General features: G+C 43.4%; 1 protein-coding gene across 9 annotated transcripts in view; it reads right to left on the bottom strand.

Annotated features, from left to right (window-relative positions):
* The window catches only part of PKP4 (plakophilin 4), a 64,428-nt gene that overhangs the window by 25,239 nt on the left and 18,294 nt on the right, over window positions 1-20,895 (bottom strand). For 7 of the 9 annotated variants that reach the window (XM_063401081.1, XM_063401082.1, XM_063401083.1 and 4 more), the window contains exons 2-3: window positions 12,365-12,498; window positions 2,396-2,508 (exon numbers count right to left, since the gene is read on the bottom strand). In XM_063401081.1, coding sequence (XP_063257151.1) covers window positions 2,396-2,508; window positions 12,365-12,493 — 242 coding nt within the window. In that variant the 5' untranslated portion in view covers window positions 12,494-12,498. Of the gene's footprint in view, window positions 1-2,395; window positions 2,509-12,364; window positions 12,500-20,895 lie in introns of those variants that run through there. The other 2 variants (XM_063401089.1, XM_063401090.1) reach the window with 1 other exon arrangement.

Raw genomic sequence — 20,895 nt, 5'->3', positions numbered from 1 at the left:
AGTGTTGCTGGCAATGGTAACACACACTGAGTACACACAAATACTTTATTGTCACACACACGAGGGTATAACCTGGAGCACATCCTGGCCCAACACACCTGACTACTTGAACTTCCTTTACAGGTACAGAAGGTAGGAATGGAAAAGGCTGCTCTGACCGTGGGTCACAGGTAGAGAGCTGCTTCACCAACACTTCTACAGGTTAAGCATTTACCTTGACTCTTATTAAATGACTTTGGAACAAGTCCAGCATACATCACCTGCTGATATCATCACCTGATTTTGCCACCTAGCAGGTGCAGTGTTTTGAAGACAGCAAATCTGTCAGCTTTGAGCAGCTAGTCCAGTGCATTTCATCCCATTGTTTAAAAGCCACTGTGGTGACACACCGCAGTGCCCATGGTGAGCTGCTGCTGGAATTAGCCACAATGCTGTCTCCTCCTAACAGCAGCATCTGATATATCCAAAGAGAGTCCACGTGTGGCAAGCTGCACTTTGGAAAGTGTTAATTTAGCCCACTACTATCCTTGAGAAAGAATTAGGTTAGTAGAGTAGACATACAGAAATATTCCTCTGTCAGAAATATCATAACTGCTTTGTATGACATACAGTTTTCAATTAGAGAAGAAAGAGGGAAATACGACAGTAACACAAATATTTGGTAACTGGAGATGGAGCATGCATACAAACTGCTGAAATCCATTTATGCCTTCTTTTTTTTTTCCTTTTTGATTTTTTTCCTCACTTGTATTTCTAAGGATCTGGATTGGTTTGTTTGGTGTTTTTGTTAGAGGTTTTGATTAATTTGCTTTTTTTGTTCTTTGTTTGTTTTTTGGTTTTGCCCCTTTCTTAATTTCATGCCTTTTCCTTGCCATTTCACTGCTTTATTTCAAAGCCACCTTAGATACGAAATTGAACCAGCTGCCAATCTGGAAAAAATAAAAATCTGATAAATGGAAAGGTTTTGCATTAAGTCATTTAGAGACAAAACACACTAAGGGTCACCAGCACTGCTTTACATTTTCACGTGGCAGCTCTCAAACTCTTTCCAGCTTTGAATTTCCAGGTTGGAGCAGGGGCCAGCATCCCTCTCAGTGACACTGTGTCACTCTGCTAAGGCAGAAGGGGCTGGTGGGGGTCCCAGCCAGCACCTGTGCACAGCACAGTGAGCCTTCAGGAACAACACTGACATTTAGGAAAATGATTAGACTTCTGATTCTGTTAAGCAGTGTGCTATTTAAAAAAAAAAAATGACGTAAACACAATTATGATCTCCAGTTCCTAAACTGGACAGGTCAATTCCCAGTGCATCTTTCACAGGTTTTGCATGACAGGAAACAGTTTAAGCCTATTAACTCTGCAAGTACTCAGTAAAGTGAAAAGTATTTCTGATTTAAACACCACCATTGAGAGAAAAGCAGTGATTTCCATTCCTACCTTCCTGCTTGGCTATACTGCTGCTGTCGTCAAAAAAAGGCAACAGATGAAAAAATTAAGTACTCTTTATTAAATATTTATAAAATGGTGAAAAGCTGTAAAAAGCTAGAAACATAATTATGCTAAAAATGTATGTCCTCCACTGATATTGCTGTAGTACTTGAGTTCCATGGTTGGAACACGTCTGTGCTGAGAGGGGGCAGCAGCAAGGGGCTGCTCCCAGCGCTGCTCACGGAGTGCCAGCCCCATCCAGCACCCCTCCAGGCTGAACCTGTGCTTTCCTTGTCCTGTGCCTTCCATTTGCAGTATCTATGCCAACAACACATTTACAACTGTATGCAGTACATAGAAAATTTGTGTAATTTAAATTCTCAGTATATGGGGATTTCTCTAATAAAATGCCATGTACTAAACTCCATAAACTTGTATTACACCTTACAAGCAACTGGAAACCAGAAAAATCAGTATTTTGCTTTTCTTGTTGAGACAGGTAAGCAGACATTTGCACAAATATTTTAAGTAAATGAGGTCATTTTCAGTCTTCAGCTTTTCTAACAGCTATCTTCTTGAATTCACCAATACAACTGATTCTTCTAGCCACTCTGCCAGGCCCTGTACCAGGAACTTAAGCAATCCTATGCTCCCCCCACACAAATTAACCAGCACTGCCACCAAAACCAGGTAGTCCTGGGACTTGCTGGCTGTTTCCCGGCGACCCTGGAAACCACTGATTCTCTGGGTGTGAATTCAGAAAGCGTCTGGGATACACTGTAATCACTAGAGAGGCCTCTTGAAACTGTCTCGCAACTCTTTACAGCAAATCTGCATTTTTTTAATCCGTCAGATATTAATAGAGGTGAAAAGCTATGGGTGAAAATATATGTATAGAGGACATAAGCACCACTAAAAAGCCTTTAATTTATGGGACAAATGAAAGTAAAGTCATCAGGACCTGTACCTTGTGCTGGCGATACTTGGTGACTCTGCTCCAAGCCTACATCTCTCTAGCTGATTAGCCACAATTTGCCTTTCCACTTCCAGTTCTCTGGTAAGTCTTTGAAATTGAAGCTCCTGAAATTTCAAAATAAAAAGAAAAGCATTCTTGATGTTAAAAATGGGTGTGGATTAACTCTGAAACAATCACTGATTCATCACAGTTGTGTTTTGACTCTTCCTTAGGGGAATTAACTATAAAAGTGGAAATTTAATGGTTCTTTAAATCAGTGATTCATGCAAATATTGATTTATCACCTGTTACAGAAAGAAAAACATGTTTAAGCATTCTTGGGTTTTATTTCTCCTGCAATTAAAATTTTTGTGTCTTCTTACAGTATGACAGTCTAACAAAATCAGTGCCTATAAAAGTCAGTCTTCGATTTAATCAATAAACAAGGAAACTGGAAAATATTGTATCTCAACCTTTCCAATCACAAATCTTCAAATCCTAAGATATCCTACATTCTGACTGTAGTTGGAAACCTTAAGGTTTATAACTTCAAACTGACTGAGTGTAGGGAGGTGCTATTTCACCTTCTCTGAGTTCAGCTTCTTTTATATTTCTTGGTCAAGGGTACCAAACCTCTTCAGCCTTACTATTAAACCAATATTTAACAAGCAATGTCATGGACGCAAACTGCAAATCTGAACCTATTGTTTTTTACTGATCTTTCAATTAGATGAATAAAACAAAACATGCTAGCCATTAATTGCTTCCATTCAACCAATCTCTATTAATTTTGCTTTTCATTGCAGATAGAGGCATTAATGAACACATTCTAAAAAACATCATGATGCATAACATCTCGAGTAATAAATTGCCCATTTAAATAAAAATCTGTATTTTTTGCCCCACACTACAAAAATTCAAAGGCAGTTAAAACAGAAGAACTGTGCTTCTATTTTTCTTGAGAGTAGAAGAGGTGAATGACATAAGAGCAATAAATTTTACTTAATTTACTTAAATTACATTTAAAAGCAAAACTCACTTGTATTCTATCAGAAAAACAGATAAGGAGAAATAGGAGAAAAGGCTACCAGGCCTCATTTGATCACTTCAGAGACCCTAGCACTGCTGAGCTGAGAACAATGCCATCAGCTGTCTATTTACATTGTTCCTCACTTTATCTCGGTGTTGACCAGAAAGCCACAAACTGCAAAGTGCACTAAACAGCAGAGGGGTAAGAGGCCTGCAACTCACCTGCCAGTTCTGAGTCACTCTGATGCTTAGGAAGATCTAATATGCTTTTGCAAGTGCAAGCATAGTAAGAAAAAAACCCCAAACAACCCAGCTCTATTTTCTAGTCCGAGTACATTCTGGCATGCCCAGCCTGGAGTCCAGTGAAGCAGCAGCTTACACACTTTGAAACACTGAGTGCTGACTTTTGTATGTGCCTTCTTATGGGTATGTTCTATCTTATTTGATATCTGCAGCAGATGCTACGTCTTAAATACCTGCACAAATACACAAGATGGATAGTTTTAGAGATATCATTTTTTTTACAGCCGGAATACCTCATGCTTTAAAACTTTTTACTTTTACTTTAAATCATATTATTATTATAGAAAATTAAGCCCTAACCAGCTCGAAATTGATCACCTTTCTAGTTTATGCTTCCTTATAAATGAGCTTATTTATGAGCAGGATGCTCCCTGCACAGAGCTCCTGCCCCGGGCACAAATCACAACTCACTGACTCCTACAGCACTGGCTACTGACAAAATAGCACTGCAGGACTCAAATATAGCTCTTAATAAGCTCATTAGCATTTGCAGCAGAACATCTATGTAGCAAGCACATAATAAAATCACAGACAAAATTACAGAACACACTGCCATACTGCAGCCCAAGGAGCAAAAAATCTTCTCAGACAGACACACTACACTGGCTCAGCCAGAACCACTTATATTCAAAATTATTCAACATATATTGAGGGTGAAAAAGCAACCTGTAATTCTATAAACCTCTTTAGCAGCAACTACTTAATCACCTTATCAAAACACAGGTTTTATGTTCATAACCTAAAATTCCACTGCAAAGCCACAGGGCATAATTCTTAATCAGAAACTACAATAAAAGACAGCCTTAAGCACAATTCCAGCTCCAGATCAGGAAACTCACACACGTGGGGTAAGAAAGCAGCTGTACTGACTGCAGGGACACAGGCTGCTGTGGGTGAAAACCAGAGCCCAGAACATTTTAGAGCTGTGCAATCTCCTTTTGGAGGCTGACACTTTCAGAGGAGGGCCAAACCCGTTGCTGGTGTTGTAGTGCTCACACCAGATGACCAACTGTCCTTCCTTGTTGAGCTCTGCCCAGCAGGAATCTCACTTGGGATGATATTTCACTGCACCACGGCACAGGCAAGGCCAGTCACACCAGTCTTGGCAGCTGAATCCTCTTCCATGGGAGAGCTGAGGGTCTCTGAGAGGCTGGTGGCTCTGGGGCAAGGGGCAACAACCACTAACACACTGTGCTGGGCTCCTGCCAGCAATATCTGAAAACAAGTAAGGAATAGGAATGCTGTTTGCACAACTGACCATGAAGACTGCCATTCTCCTTACAGGCACTGGGTAATGAAAGAGGGTTAGGGGCAATTCTGTGCCTTCTATCTGTCTCCTATCATGATACCATGTTGCAGATTCATCTTTTTCATTTATGTTAATGAGGAACTTTTATCCCTCAGTAACACAGATGAGAATGAGGAATCTACATTCACTCCACTGAAAAATAAAAATTACTTTCCTCCTGCCCTGTTGTGATTTGGGCACTTCTGGAAAAACACAGACAACTTTAAACAGTGCTGCAGGTGGCTAGTGAAAGCTTTTCTAGTGACAGCTCTGCAAGAATCAGCAGCAATTGCACAAGCAGTGAAGAGAAGTCACAGATTCTTTCTGAATGGTTCATGCCTGGCTAACCAGATGGACATCAGAGGAGACAATGCCTCCAAGAAACAAAGGTATCTCTGCAGCTTCTTGACTTGACCAGCTCTCAGTGGCTGCTGTGGCAGAAGACTGGGCTGGGCTGGGCTGGTACTCCCAGCTGCAGTAACACTGGGATATGCAAAGCTGCTTCAAACACCAAACATCACTGTCTATGAAATATGATGAAGGTAATTGTAAGCTGAACTATGACGTGTTCTACTCACAGAAGTGTTGTCTGTTGAACAGCTGAGCTGAGCGTCTTTCAATAGCTCATGTTACTCATCTAAGAAAGTATAGTCTGCATTTCAGAGGAATACTTTACCTTGTGATTACTATTTCTTATTCAACTGCAACCACAGTGCAGAGCCACACAACTTCCAACAACTGTGAAAGTTCACACAGTGCTACAGAAAAGGCTATTATATTTTGGATATTTTCATGATACAAATGTGCAACAAAGAAGAGGACAAATAAAACAGAAGTTGACTTATACCTTCCTTCACGTTAACCTCTTGCACTCATCTATGCAGAATGCTCTGGTCCCACCTGCCATAATTCAGAGCCAGAGCAAGCAATTGACTACTTAAACCCACACTGAATACCATATTTTCCAAAATGGATGTCATACTGTAGTGACCCGATACTTAAATTCCCAGCCAACATCTATTGCAGAAAAAGCCTGTACTTCTAACTAACCATATTAGAGCAAGCTCAATATTTTCTGTAAAAATTAAGTTTACTCACGCACACAACTGCATTTGCATGCTTTCAGTATCTCAGTATCTTCCAAAATAGAAGACAAAAGATAAAAAATTGGACAGTGTAGAGAGAATCACAGATTACAGGATGTGAGATGACACAGCTACAATTACTGGCTGATCACACTTACTCTGTATTCAACAGCAGCAGACCATTAAAGCCCTTAATACTTTTATGCATGCATTGTTCACTAGTCTGGTACAACAGTTTAGTGATGCTCTAGCTGACAAGAGATCAAAATTTCAGCATTTTATAGAAAGCTTTCTGTTGCCAGTGGCAGGAGGGAAGAATGGCACTGGAGGCATTCCCAGACTGCCTGTGACACGTCCTCTCTGGAAGCTTTGTGCCAGCACTCTGTGCTGGAGCTGAGTGTGCTGCTCTGCCAGCCCAGCACCAGGGCTCTGCTGCTGCTGGGCAGACAGGCTGATAATCTAAACCACGTGTGCTACTAAAGGTGTCAATACTGCAGTGTATGTCAGAGGCTTCCACAGTTCCACACAGGCTCTTTTTCAAGGGGAGGTTCTCCTCTGAAGCCTAACAGTACGAAGGAGAAAGGAAAATTAACTTCTACGTCATCATATGGATAAAGCAGTACAGAGATTTTTGATTAAGGAAATGAGCTAGGAATTTCACTTGAGATGGGATGGCATTAAATTTGTCCTACAGTAAGACCTTTAGGAAGTTGACATCTCAGACTTGACTCACCAAAACTAAAATACTGGTATAAACAGCAGAATCTTTAAACCTCAGAGTTCTGGGATTAAATAGGCAAGAGTGACCTATACAATCAAACACAATACCAAGAGAGTTGGAAGAAAACCCCAGTTCTTCCAGTCATGCACAAAATGTTGACCAAGATTTTTGTTTCACTCATGCCAAACTTGGGAGTCCATTCAACAAAAGTACTGCCTTCAATTCAGAACTGGCACACATTTTTCATCTGACTGATCACCAGATGCATGCAAATCAGAATTTCAAAGTGAGACTGTGAAAAGTTTGTGCCTGGCTACTGGAAGTGCATTTAGTAAGTCTCTTTTCAGGTGTCTCCATGAAGTGACATGCCCACACAGAGTACTGAATGTACAGAACTACATATCTGAACTGTAAAGAAATCTCCAAGGGTTAATATCAATAGTTCTCATCCAAAAAGATGTTTTAACATGCATTTTTCCTTCCATTTCCATCTGAAAAATGTGGAGGTTTGCTCCCTGCTCCCAAATCCTATTAAAAAAATCTCAAAAATAATGTAAAAATTTTGAACTTAAACAATAATGAAGGAAAAAAGCGAGGTGCACGTTCTCTATTTATATGGTACAGTTCAATACACTTACACAAATGGAAAAGATTTTGCTGAAGTCCTGAACAAACAACACTTCTAGAAAAACATGTAGGGAAACCCAAGAGATGTATTATTATTCATCTGAAAGCATACCCAATAGTTCTTACTCTGTCACTTATTTACTAAAGAAAAGGTGAAAAATTGCCCATCTCTATGTGTCACAAACAGACCAAAGAACAAACTAAAAAACCAGACACTGCTGCAAGTGCTTCTGTCTTAGCAAAGACATTAAAATCAGCATATTCAGCTGCTTTTGAAAACTGCATTGATGAGTGGCTTTTCCTGCAGGACCTTTTCTCAGCCCAGCCATTGAAAACTAATGTGCTAAGCATGAAATTCACAATTTCAAATGATCCCATTTAATCTTGTCCATTCAGCAGCAGTTTATTCCAAATCCAGCAGTATACAGCTTGAACACAGAAAATAGTGATTCCACAAACCTACAGGGAGCATTTGGCAATTAGCTGCCCTACATTCCAACTCCCCCAAAAGTTACTGCTACCATGCTGCCCCTACAATTTTTAGCAAGTTGTTATTGTAGCATGAAAATACTCAATTTACTCTTAACATGGATAAGAGACTCCCTACAGAACTCAACTAAACTTCTATGCAGGATTCAGAAGCATACACACATTTAATTTTATTTAAAACATCTTTCAGCAGTTCCTAGTATACTTCTATCCATGATAGAATGGAAGCCTTGTAACATTTCAGAAGTGAAATATATGTTTTGGGGGGAAAAAAAATCCCAACCCTCCTCTCAAACAAACTCACAGAAAACAATTCCCTCCCCAAACAAAAAATAAAAAAAGAACTGCAACAAACCCAAAATACTCAAAATACATCATCAAATCCACCTAAAGACAAAAATATGAAAATACGTTTCAGCTTTATTACAATTAGCTTTGGGATTTTCCTGCATTCAAAAAGGAATTCATCTATTAGAATCACAGAATCCCTGAGGATGGAAAAACCCTCCCAGCCCATGGGAGTGCCAGCTGTGCTCAATGCCCACCCTGTCCCCAGCCCAGAGCCCTGAGTGCCACCTCCAGGAATTCCTGGGACACCTCCAGGGATGGGCACTCCAAATCTCCCTGGGCAGTTCTCATTCCTGAGCTCCCTTTCCATGGGGAAATTCCTGCTGCTGTCCCCCCTGCCCTCCCCTGGCCCAGCCTGAGGCCATTCCCTCTCCTCCTGTCCCTGTGCCCTGGAGCAGAGCCCAAATCCCCCCGGCTGTCCCCTCCTGTCAGGGAATTCCAGAGAGGGAAAAGATCCCTCTGGATGCTCCTTTTCTCCAGGCTGAGCCCCTTTCCAGCTCCCTCAGGAATTTTCCAGTCCCTTCCCAGCTCCCTCAGGAATTCTCCAGTCCCTTCCCAGCAGCATTCCCTTCCCTGGACACAATCCAGCCCCACAATATCTTTCTTACATTGAGGCACCCAAAACTGCCCCAGAACTGGGTATGCCTCAGCAGTGCCAGCACAGGGGATGGGCACTGCCCTAGTCCTGATGGCCACACAAGCTTTGACAAGGGCCAGGTGCCTTTGGCTTTCTTGCCCACCTGGGCTCATGTTCACCTTAAGACAGATATTGAGCTTTGTCAGAAAAGCACAAAGCTGTAGTGATTTAAATTTCTTCACAGGTTACACCTGTTCTGCTCGTGTTATTTTATAACACTATGAGTGAATCAAAATGTTCCTTTCCTAAAATATGACCAAAGGAGATTGACCCAGCTGACACCTGACTCAACCAGAGACTGATCTGAGGGTAAGAGGACACATTGCAGTTTGGTAAAATAGTTGCTTTCAGCAGGTTTGAGTCCTAGGAAAAGGAAACAAGTGGAAACAAATGGAAAGTTTATTTAGAAGCAGCTTGTAGGGTTAGTAGCCTAATAAATGCAACTGTTTATATAATCATAACTATCCTTTCACAGCTATAGCAGAAAGCTTGAAGGAATTCAATACATTTATCTTAGAACTAGTGTAGAAGTTTTTAAAGTTTTTATTAATTTAAAATCTTGTACAATTTGACAAGTAATAATAAAGGCTTTTTTGATTGTGTTTGCACCGCAGTGTTTCTGAAGTACTTGGGTCAGGGTGTGGCAGCTCTATTTTACAAACACTGACCTGCTGCACCTCGCAGCAATTCCTGTACCAAAGGAAACAGCAAACAGTGTAGCAGTTTCTGTTCAACCTTAATAAAGTAAAGAACTTCACTGGAAAATATTCTGTTCTGGGCTTTCTGCCACACAGGAAGGGTGTTGAACATGTCAGTGTCCATAATTATTATCAACAGAAAAAAATACCAAAACGCAGCAGTTCAACTCTTAATTCTTTCACATTATCACTTCCAAGACTGCAGGACAGCTTACATCTTCCTCCCCTCACACTCATTTTATGTGTCTGTACATTTCACAGCAAGGCTCCAGTTCAGAAGGCTGTGTAATGCTAATGATAAACGACAATTTATTTTTTTTTAGCTTTCATCACAACTTAGTTATGTTATCGCCACATATTTACTATTCCTTTTATAAATGGAAGAAGGAAGAGGTTTTAACCTCCTTTTCAAAAGAAAGAAATATTCCATTATAATTTTTCTCTAGGACTATTGAAAAGATACAAACATTGCTTGGGCAGGCAAAGGAACACTTAAAAAAGCCTTTAGTGCACACTCGTGTCTGGAGCTGCTCCCGACAGCGCTGCCCTGACTGCTGGCTCGGGATCCAGCACAGCTGCAGCAGCAGCACAGACCTGTCCTGGGCAGGGGATCCCTGCCTGCAGAGCCCAGCTCTGACCCTGCAGCTCCTGGGCAGGGGATCCCTGCCTGCAGAGCCCAGCTCTGACCCTGCCACTGCAGCTCCTGGGCAGGGGATCCCTGCCTGCAGAGCCCAGCTCTGACCCTGACCCTGCAGCTCCTGGGCAGGGGATCCCTGCCTGCAGAGCCCAGCTCTGACCCTGCAGCTCCTGGGCAGAGGATCCCTGCCTGCAGAGCCCAGCTCTGACCCTGACCCTGCAGCTCCTGGGCAGGGGATCCCTGCCTGCAGAGTCCAGCTCTGACCCTGCAGCTCCTGGGCAGAGGATCCCTGCCTGCAGAGCCCAGCTCTGACCCTGCAGCTCCTGGGCAGGGGATCCCTGCCTGCAGAGCCCAGCTCTGACCCTGACCCTGCAGCTCCTGGGCAGGGGATCCCTGCCTGCAGAGCCCAGCTCTGACCCTGCAGCTCCTGGGCAGGGGATCCCTGCCTGCAGAGCCCAGCTCTGACCCTGACCCTGCAGCTCCTGGGCAGGGGATCCCTGCCTGCAGAGCCCAGCTCTGACCCTGCAGCTCCTGGGCAGGGGATCCCTGCCTGCAGAGCCCAGCTCTGACCCTGCAGCTCCTGGGCAGGGGATCCCTGCCTGCAGAGCCCAGCTCTGACCCTGCAGCTCCTGGGCAGGGGATCCCTGCCTGCAGAGCCCAGCTCTGACCCTGCAGCTCCTGGGCAGGGGATCCCTGCCTGCAGAGCCCAGCTCTGACCCTGACCTTGCAGCTCCTGGGCAGGGGATCCCTGCCTGCAGAGCCCAGCTCTGACTCCGACTGTGCTCACCAGCTCTGTGAGCACCTCCTTGTGCACTGCAACATCAAATGGACCGACCTAAACCACCACCACTGTACTTCATGCTAACGAGCCCTAATGGCCATTTGTGACAGGCCGAGATGGCACAAGGCAAACTTGTTTGCTGAGAGGGGACTGAAGGTATCTGTAACTCCTAGCTGACTTCTCACACTGCAATAGCCTCTGGCAGTGATACCCTGCACACTGCAAATGCAAACATTAATTTTAACACTGCTAAGAAATTTTTAGGGTTGCTATTGTTACCTGAATTACTTTTGAAACTATTAATTTAGGCATGAAAATTGAGTCAAATTTCATTATTCTGCAGAAAATATTGTTTAACAAGGTATTATAAGTATGAAAACTGTTGCTATCAAGAAGATAAAACCTCATTCTCATCCTTTTTTTTAATATTAATGAGACAACATAAGAACCAATATATCAAGTGTTTGCATTCAGAGCAACCCTCTTGAATCAAGCTGAGATTCATCTTAACGGAAGTTCCAAAACAGAGACAGCAAAGCAGACTTATTCTGAGGTTCAGATGTTACAGTTTGTGTGTTAAGTCAATAAAGATGATAATTATTTTTCAGTATGATACAATGAAAGCCAAAGTATCCCTTCTCCTTTTGTGCTCCTTAAATTTAAAAAAGGAAAAACTGACAAAAACTTTACCAGAGTGTTTCCTTGCGGAACTGCATTTTTTCCCCACTCAAATAATCTTTATAAATTAAGGCTGAATTTGATTCAAAATTTTATTTTTCCTACAGAAATTATCACTTATTATTATAATTATAATTTATTTTTCCTACAGAAATTTTATTTTTCCTACAGAAATTATCACTTAAGATACACACCCATAAATGTGCTGGAGATTTAAAATGCATTAGTACCTTGGTATTGATAACTGAAACCAAACTCAGAGTTTAAAGCCCACTTTTAAATAAAGTACAATTAAACATACCCAATCTGTATGTGCAGTACTCTGTAGCACTGCTTTGCAGGACTTACAAGGACTGATTCCAATGTTGCATCAATTCTACATTAGCTTTTCTTTCCTCTTTGCCACTAAACCTGCATTTCCAGTCTGACTTACAACAACAGTGCAGACATTCGAAGAGATACAGAATACCAGAATGATGCTTCTGTTCAATGCAGGTAACTGAACCCTTATATTCAGATTCTAAAAGTGACACACAAAACAGACTATAGTGGCACTGGGTCACACGGCACAGAAACAAACAGTGCTGGTTGTTGCAGCAGTGCAGGAAGAGACAGCGGTTAACTCCACACACACTGAACTGCTGAACACGAGGCAGATACCTGTTCCTTCACAGAAGCTAAAATAGTCGTGGCTGTAGTCTCTGGTTCCATGCCCGGGCCTGTGGAAGTCTCCTGCGCTGTCTGCGGCAGCCCCTCCTCCACCATTGGGCTCTGCTCAGGGGCTGGCATTTTGCCTGCAATAACAACATTTTAAGATAGTTTACATTTTCAGCCAGTGATGTTTAAAATCCAAGTTTTCAGGATTATAAATTATATTTATTTTCTTTCTAAAAGTTTTCCAAACTTAACTAAATTAGCAGAGAACTTTGCATTACTCAGTCTATGTTGTGTGACTGTGTTTCACCTTCACAAATGGAGACCAGAATCACCCACACAGCTCGAGGGATGGGAAGGAGCAAGCAGGCTGCTTGATACTTCAAGATTATTTTAAAAAATACTATTTTGTGGTGGTTAATAAAATGAAAAATACTAGTGTTAACCATTAAGAACACCAAGGACCAGTAGTAGTTTACCACATACAGTTTTCAGCACAGAAGAATGACACATAGCAGCAGAATGCTCTGCTGTCAGGAACAAACTACGGAAGAGACTAATTATAGTAATAAAAGCTTAATGGGAGCAATGCTTCTGATGCTCTTTTTGCAAAAGAGGAAATTAAAATGCTAAAGTTAAAGCAATTGCCCTGGGCTATGGATAGCGTGGAAAGGACTGATAGGATTAGTGTCCAATAATCCCAAACTGTGTTATTGCAGAGGCAGCACACTAACAATTCCAATCCATGGAAAAAAGCAATTAATTTGTTCGATTATCAAAGTCACTATTAACTCATATTAGAGATACTTACGAAGTGTGTTTAACACTTTGAAAACAGCAAGTAAGTGGCATTCAGAAAGCCTCTACACAGATACCACACTTTAATTTCCTTCAGAAAATAAAGCTTGTGAGGTCTAATGTTAGAAGTAGTCCATGTTTCATTTTTGATTTTCAGAACAACCCCACCAATATTTCTAGGGCAAACAAACAGGAACAGATTCCTTCCCCATTACATTTATTACTCTAAGGGTGAGGAGATGCTTGGGCTGGAAATGGGCTCCACGGTGGGAACAGACACGAGACCGCTCAGTCCAGGCTACATTAGCCATGAGCCCCTGAGTGAGCACAGGGCAATGCACAGGATCAATGCACACCTGTGCTGCAGAGCTGTGTGTTTCTGACAGGGTTGAAAGGGATTTGAGTTGACCCTGGAGGGATCTCTCCTGGGATTGCCAGCCCCTCTCTCACCTGTATGCAGAGCCCAGGCAAAGGCAAAGCGCTGTGCTGTGAGCGGGGTGCTGTGCTGCTGTGGGAGAGGTGAGGTGATGGTGTAAGAACAAGTGCTCTCGTTCTGCTCTGTGTACAGCAGCACATGGGCTGGGAGAGGAACGGCTCCTCTCCAGGCCCACGAGCTCTCCCGGCGCTAGCACGGGGTCTTTATTAACCACACTGCTCCTGTCTGCTAAAAGAGCTGGTGACATTGTCATTTGCAGTTTCACATCAGCCACTGAGGGAATCAAACAGTGTCAGGGAAACTCAGGTGAGATGAGTGATGAGAGGCAGTGGAGCAGTCATGAGGGCAACCTGTGGTGCAGAAGCCTGGTCACCCACCAGCTTCTACCACTGCAAATGGAGAAAGAAAAGCTGCGTCCCAAACACCTCAGAAAAGGAGCCCAACTCAGCAAGGCAGGACTTCTACCCTCAGCACCCTGCAGGCGAAGCACAGGGAGGCTGCCCCATAGGTACCCTGAAATGAGCCTGCATGAACAGGCCATTCTAATCACACATTCACACCACATTTATCTTCTGGAACAAGGCAAACGAAACTGCACAAAGTTTCTGCTGTCAGGACTGCACAAGGACCCCTGAGCATGCTAGCCCAGCCACACCAAGAGCCACTCCCTTCTCCCCTCCCCTCAGACGAGGTCTCCCCACAGACGCGGGTCTCTCCACACCTCCCCTCCCCACAGACGAGGTCTCCTCACACCTTCCCTCCCCACAGACGAGGTCCCCCCACAGACGCGGTCTCCTCACACCTTCCCTCCCCACAGACGAGGTCCCCCCACAGACGCGGTCTCCTCACACCTTCCCTCCCCTCAGACGAGGTCTCCCCACAGGCGCTGGTCTCTCCACACCTCCTCTCCCCACAGACGAGGTCTCCCCTCAGACGAGGTCTCCCCTCAGACGAGGTCTCCCCTCAGACGAGGTCTCCCCTCAGACGAGGTCTCCCCTCAGACGAGGTCTCTCCACAGGCGCGGGTCTCTCCACACCTCCCCTCCCCACAGGCGCGGTCTCCTCACACCTCCCCTCCCCACAGACGCGGCACTGTGAGGAGCACACCACGCTGTCCTCCTCCTCTCCAGGTCCCGGGGCACAGGGTGAGGGTTTTCTCCGCTGCCAGCACAGCCAGGGCCCGCCGGGGCAGGGCCCTCCCCGCCGGGCACGGCGGCTCCCGCAGGGGCTGCTCGGGCTCAGCCCCAGGCCCGAGGGCGTGCGGGCTGCGGGAGACCACCGCCAACCCTGCAACCGGAACAGAACCTACTCTCGACAAATAAAGTGACATTAAATGCTACTTGACTTCTGAGGTGCCACAAATGACTAACCAGACATATTTGGCTCTTTTGAAACACTATTTTTATTGGTTTCAGCTTGCAGATACAAAGGCTGCCACATCGGGCCTGTCACAAGCTGCACGTCAGGTGGGCGCACACCTAAAGCTTCAAAGATCTTTTCTACAGAACCCATTAAACAGCAATTAAGCAAGCAGAATAAAAAACGACCTCTAATAGTTGTATAATAGGATTTTGAAAAGTCAAATGCGCAGCTTTATAGTTTTAGAAAATAAAAATGGTTTCTTCAAAGTTTAACTTTTGAAAACCTACTCTTTAATCAAGCAGTAAGAACCCAAAGCACAGAATACATGTCACAATTTCATGTGTCATATCTGATTTTTTATATCACTCACCATAGTTCTTTCATGACTATAACTCAGTGTTTCAGGTTTCTAAATGACCTGATAAATTTGCAAGCATATCAAGTAACAAAACTAGGCAATCAAGCCTTTCCTTCATTTAGAAACATCTGCTAAGCAATCTAAAGGACAAGGCTCAAAAACTCACAAGTTACACATGCACTTCTCTCAGAAGGGGGCTGCTTGTTGCTCCATGTATCCCACTGTGTCTCCACCTGCACGTAACAGGGCAGTGCCTGCTGTAGTTTGGGATTTCCAAGAGAGAAGTACAAAATACAGCAGTAAACAATCTCAATTTGTCTTTTCCATAGTTTTCTCTCTCTGCTCACCCCAGTACTGTGAATAACTTCTCAATCCACCTATAGTAAATTTCTGTAGCAAGTCCATAAAACATCCCTCTGAGCTGGCTGGAAGGTGTGCTAATTCATTGGAACAGAAAATATACCCAGCATTGAGTAGCTAATAAAAACATCCAGATAAAAACCAATCAATTTGATTATTAGTGAAGGTGTCAGTGTCAAATGTACATCTATCTCAGTGTTAAGAGATGTAATCACAGACCCACATCCTATCACACAGGCAGTTGTTTCAACTGATATGCCTTCAACACATTTCTTGGCAAAGTTACTGATCTTCTAATCTTGATTTCAGCATTAAATAACTGTTGGCTCTGATCCTACAAACACTTAGGTACACACTTGAGCTAATAAACAATTCTGCTCATCCTGCCAGGCCCGTGGGCTCGGGTGACAGCACAGGACAGTAAAGGAGCAGGAGAAGCTCTCCAGGGCCCACTCTCACCCACCACAGCTCTGTCTAGGGATGCTGCTCACCAACAGGAACTCACAAAGTCAAGGCAGGTTCTCATCTTCACCTCATAGGAACAGGAAATAGCAAGTGCAGGTTTTGTGAGAGCCTTAAAACCAGCTATGAATAAGAAGTTGAGAGGAGTTAATACAACACCCTCTTTCTTCCTTAAACAAGACTGGGATTTATCCACTCAAAATACTCCCTGGACTTGTGCTACCACTTATTTGGGGATGGATAACTGATTCATTATTGGAAAACTAGCAATCGGATTTCATACGTCAAAAAAAGTTCATAGTTATTTTGCTCTGGTGTCATGGCTGAGCAGTCAGACATCACCCAGAACAGAAGACTGCTCCCACATCTTTCCCAGGCTGTGCAGACCCTCATCCCCCACAGCACCATGCTGTAGTTTCCTGTGTCCTGACCCGGGCTGCTCTCTGCAAGCCCTGGGCACTGACGGATCAGTCAGTACACACAGGTACCATCAGAAATGTACCTTAAGGCTTCCCTGCATTCCAGTTCTTTTAATTCTCAAACTGCTCCTGCACTTTGAAGATCTAGGATCCCTGTAGCCACAACGAAAACTCAGAAAATGTATTTTACTGTTTATAGCTCTGTTTGGTGCATTTCAGCACACCTGACTACATTTTAAAATCTCTGAACATCAAAGTTTACACACTAAATTTTCTGCTATTGCAAAGAATACACGAGAACTGGAAGATTTAAAAGTTCTGGAATGATCTTTTGGAGTGATCTTTGTTGCTAAACTAAGACTTGTGCATGGTGTAAATGGCTCTAATGTAGCTTAAGAGTGAGAAGTTTGGAAACATGGAGAATGGTGAGAATTTGCTGTGCATTTCAGTCTCTGATAAAAAATAACGTCTTTCAACCACTTAGATAATTTTTCAGGAAAATACTTAAATATTTCATCTTGTAGCATAAATCCAAGAAAATTCTTAACACCTATTCTGAATTTTCAAATTCTCTATTTAGAAGTAAAGGCCAAAAGCAGCAATAACCCAGCTCTAGGCTGGCATGTCCAGATCAAGTGTGCAAGGAAGACAAAGCTGTTCAATTTGAAGCCTCTAGTTTGAAATACCCTATAACAATTTTGAGAACAGTGGTTTTCCCAGCCTCTCTGCTGTAGAGACTCACTCAAATGGCTTTATGAAACCCCACAGTAAATCACACAGGAGCAAACCAAGCCACCATAAAGACTCAGCTTTCCATCCAGGGAGGATTCGGCAAGGACCACCATATTGGGCAACTGCGGGATTTGCTTAAGCAAACCCCACCTAAACAGCCCCATAACTGCCCCTTCAGAGGGCAGTGCTGCCAGCCCTGTGCACCCCCTGCTCTGTGATGTGGCTCCTAAAAGCCTCCCAGCCCTTGTCCTTGCACAGGCCCCCTGCCCTGGGCTGGGCAGTCACCGCTGGCTCCCGGGGCAGGCCAGCCCTGGCTCTCACGCTGCTCTCAGCACACATGAAGGGACCTGGGAAATACTTTATTGTGTGTCTGATCCACTGGTCAAACAGCTGCAAAGCCAGCGGTTCAGGGAGCTCATCTGACACAGTGTGCTTTTGGGGATGAGATAGGGATGCTTTCCTGAGCCAGCTGATCTTGCAGCCAAGTAATCACTGACACAAGGGAGCAAGAACATACTACTGAGAAGCAGAGAAGAAATATGAGAAATCACTAAACCAAGTGTAGCAAACCATGCTGTTTTCATTGTTGTTAGTCTCTACTCCCCACTTTTCAGTGCTCCTCCTGTTATCTTCTTAGACATATCCAGACAGCTTTGCCAGTACTGAATAATCCCACTTCTTTTAATGCAGGCCCAAGAAAAAGCCAGACCTTTTGAGGATTGACGCCAGACAGAAGTGGTGCTTTTTCACAACTTCCTAAGCCCTTCCCTTCATATTCCTCCTGCCTTTCTTACATTGGTTATTCTTCCAAATTTGCTCCTTACCCATGTTCCCTGTTTCTGAGCCTCACACTGCTGACCTGCAGCAGTAAGAACAGCCACCAGCACAATTCATGCTGAAGAGGTAACACAATTCTTATCAACTCTGCCAGCTAGGACACAATGGACTGGATTTATTTCATGAGGGCAACATGAAAAGAACAATGGCCAATCTCATCACTGAAAATCCTCATATTTATGTAGCTACTAGGGTAAATCAAGCAACAATAGCAAATTACCAATGATATTACACAAATATTCATTAGTACAGAGAGGAAATGCTCCTTTAAGTTAAAATCAACTTGCTGGGACACTAAGGTTATTTACTACATGACTAAGTCACACTTGTATAGCTACACTTAGAGCAACAAGACACATTTCAGCACTTGGTCAAAGACTCTGCTCTTCTTACCCTGTACAGTATGCATGAAAAGTCAAAACCTAAACAAGACAAACTACATTTCTAGTTTTTAAAGGAAGACATGATTAAAATGTATGTGTTTTCAAGTTCCTCCACACAGCTGTCAGAACACTTCCAGGCAGGAGCAGTTCCCATTGGTTCCACCCTGCTGCAAGGCCAGAGTGCTGCTCACCTCAGAAGCAGGCAGGGATTCACATGCTCATGCTTCCTGCAACCAAGTGACTGAACCGTGCTCTGCACTCTGTCTGCCAGCCTGCACAATGTGTTTGGATGCAGAGGAGCAGATTGCAACTTACCCACTTGAAAAGATGATGCAAACAACTAAAAATGGATTCTGTGAAAGATGGCTCCAGCGTTCACATAAAAAGCAGGGTTTGAAATTTCCAGATGCAGTAGAAGATACTCCAAACATCACACTACAGGCTAGCCACTGTGTTCAGAGATCCATTTCCTTTATGGACATTGGTAGTGCACAAGTTCATATGGACTTAAGGATGAAACCAGGAAAATAAATAGGTTATCTGATGAAAATATGAAGGAAACTGACTTCAGTAATGGCAGGATAAAAATCACCTGCACAGTTGTGCAGACTGAGTCTCATAGTCAAAAAGGAAACATACACACACCTGACCCACTGCCTGAGAAAGGTGGGAGATGTTTACCTGACTTACCCCTAAATTTAGCCTCTTTCTAATCCCTTTTTCTTTACAAGACATATTTCTTCCTTTTATTTTTTGTTTTTTTTACTTAAATACATGCATGTTCAAAAACCATTTGGTACTATGTCCTGATTAAAATCTTAAAATGTACATTACCCTAGCTTTTCGATAAACATATTTTTATTGCTGTTCCTAGGAAAAGACAGTTTGTTTTTTTTTTTTTTGGCTGATAGCTACATACTTTAACTCCACTCCAGTGAGCAGGCAAGATTCTACATCCACAAATATCTAGTTGTAACATGCTCATGAGACTAATATTTTTTATTGCTTTCAAACTAACCATTCACCAGAAGGTATCAGACATGTACAGCAAGACAACCATTTTGAATAAAGACATATTTATAACCACGTCCTGCAAGGCCTGAGGCACTGTCTGTAGCTCACCTGAAAAGAAGTCTCTTTGTCATCTGAAGGATGTCTGGAGAGCATTTACACTTTGCAAATGAACAAAGTATGAGAAGCTAAATGGCAATACATAAGAGTTTTCAGTAGTTTAAGTCAACAAGGCACCATGACTTGTAAGGAACAAGAGACCCCAAATCTGAACCTTCCCTCTGGGCCATCCCACGTCTGCGTTGCTCTTTTCTGCCAAGGTGTCCAAATCCACTGCCACTGAACACGGCCTCATCACAGCACAGTGCTCAAAGCCAGCTCTGCAGACTAGCAAACAGACAGCAGATTGATCTCGAGGGATAAAGTTCAGTCTCTCTTCCATTGCAGACTGAGTGGGAGGAGGGACATGCAGCATCACAGAAGGATTTTAGGTTTTCCAAACAGACTGGCAGGTGACAAGGACATTCATCAATTACTCATTCAACCATGCACAGAAGGATAAATTCTCAGTTTGGTGTTGGAATAGACGCAATTCACGTAGGCATGTTGTCCTTCAGAATGAATATCACAGAACAACGTAACTTGCACACTGACAGCTGAGAACCTGCAGCACAGGCATGCTGTGCTGACAGCACTGCTGCCCTGCACCCAGCTCCAAACCCATTCCTGCTCCATCTCCCACCTGAACACTCCTACAAACAAGCAAATGACAATTAAAATGAGAATGGCTGTAAGTACAGATATGACCACTACCAACCACAACAATGGCTGCAGCTCCTGTTCAATTTCTACTTGTATTTTCTCCTAGCAAAATTATTGCTGAAGTGTGACTGTGCTATTGCTGAGGAGAAAGCTTGCTACCTGCAGGCAGACATGCTTCAGCTGAAAGTATTAGCAACGCAAATCAATGTTATATGTCTTTATAAAAGTAAGCTTCTCAATTTTGTCATATAGCATATTTGAAAAAAAATGATTATACAAAAATTTTTCTCAATGATAAAAATTATCACCTACAACCCCCATTACAAAAGACAGCTGGAGAGTTACAGACTTCCACAGCTCCCCCTGTTTGGACAATGGCAGTTTCTGAGTGATGTGGTATCATATGTATCCCTGAGATGACCTGGAGTCAGACACTACCAACCCCGGTCATATCCTGCCTTTAGAAACCAAGCAGCAGCAAGCAGCAATTCCCCTTGGACAGCTGTGTGCTCACTGCCAGCACTGCCTGCCCTCCTGCAGGGACAGCCATGGCCCAGGACAGCTGTGTGCTCACTGCCAGCACAGCCTGCCCTCCTGCAGGGACAGCCATGGCCCAGG

This window comes from Prinia subflava, chromosome 6, assembly GCF_021018805.1.
Source record: "Prinia subflava isolate CZ2003 ecotype Zambia chromosome 6, Cam_Psub_1.2, whole genome shotgun sequence".
NCBI classification, from domain to species: Eukaryota; Metazoa; Chordata; class Aves; order Passeriformes; family Cisticolidae; genus Prinia; species Prinia subflava.
This window is presented reverse-complemented; position numbering and strand designations above follow the sequence as displayed.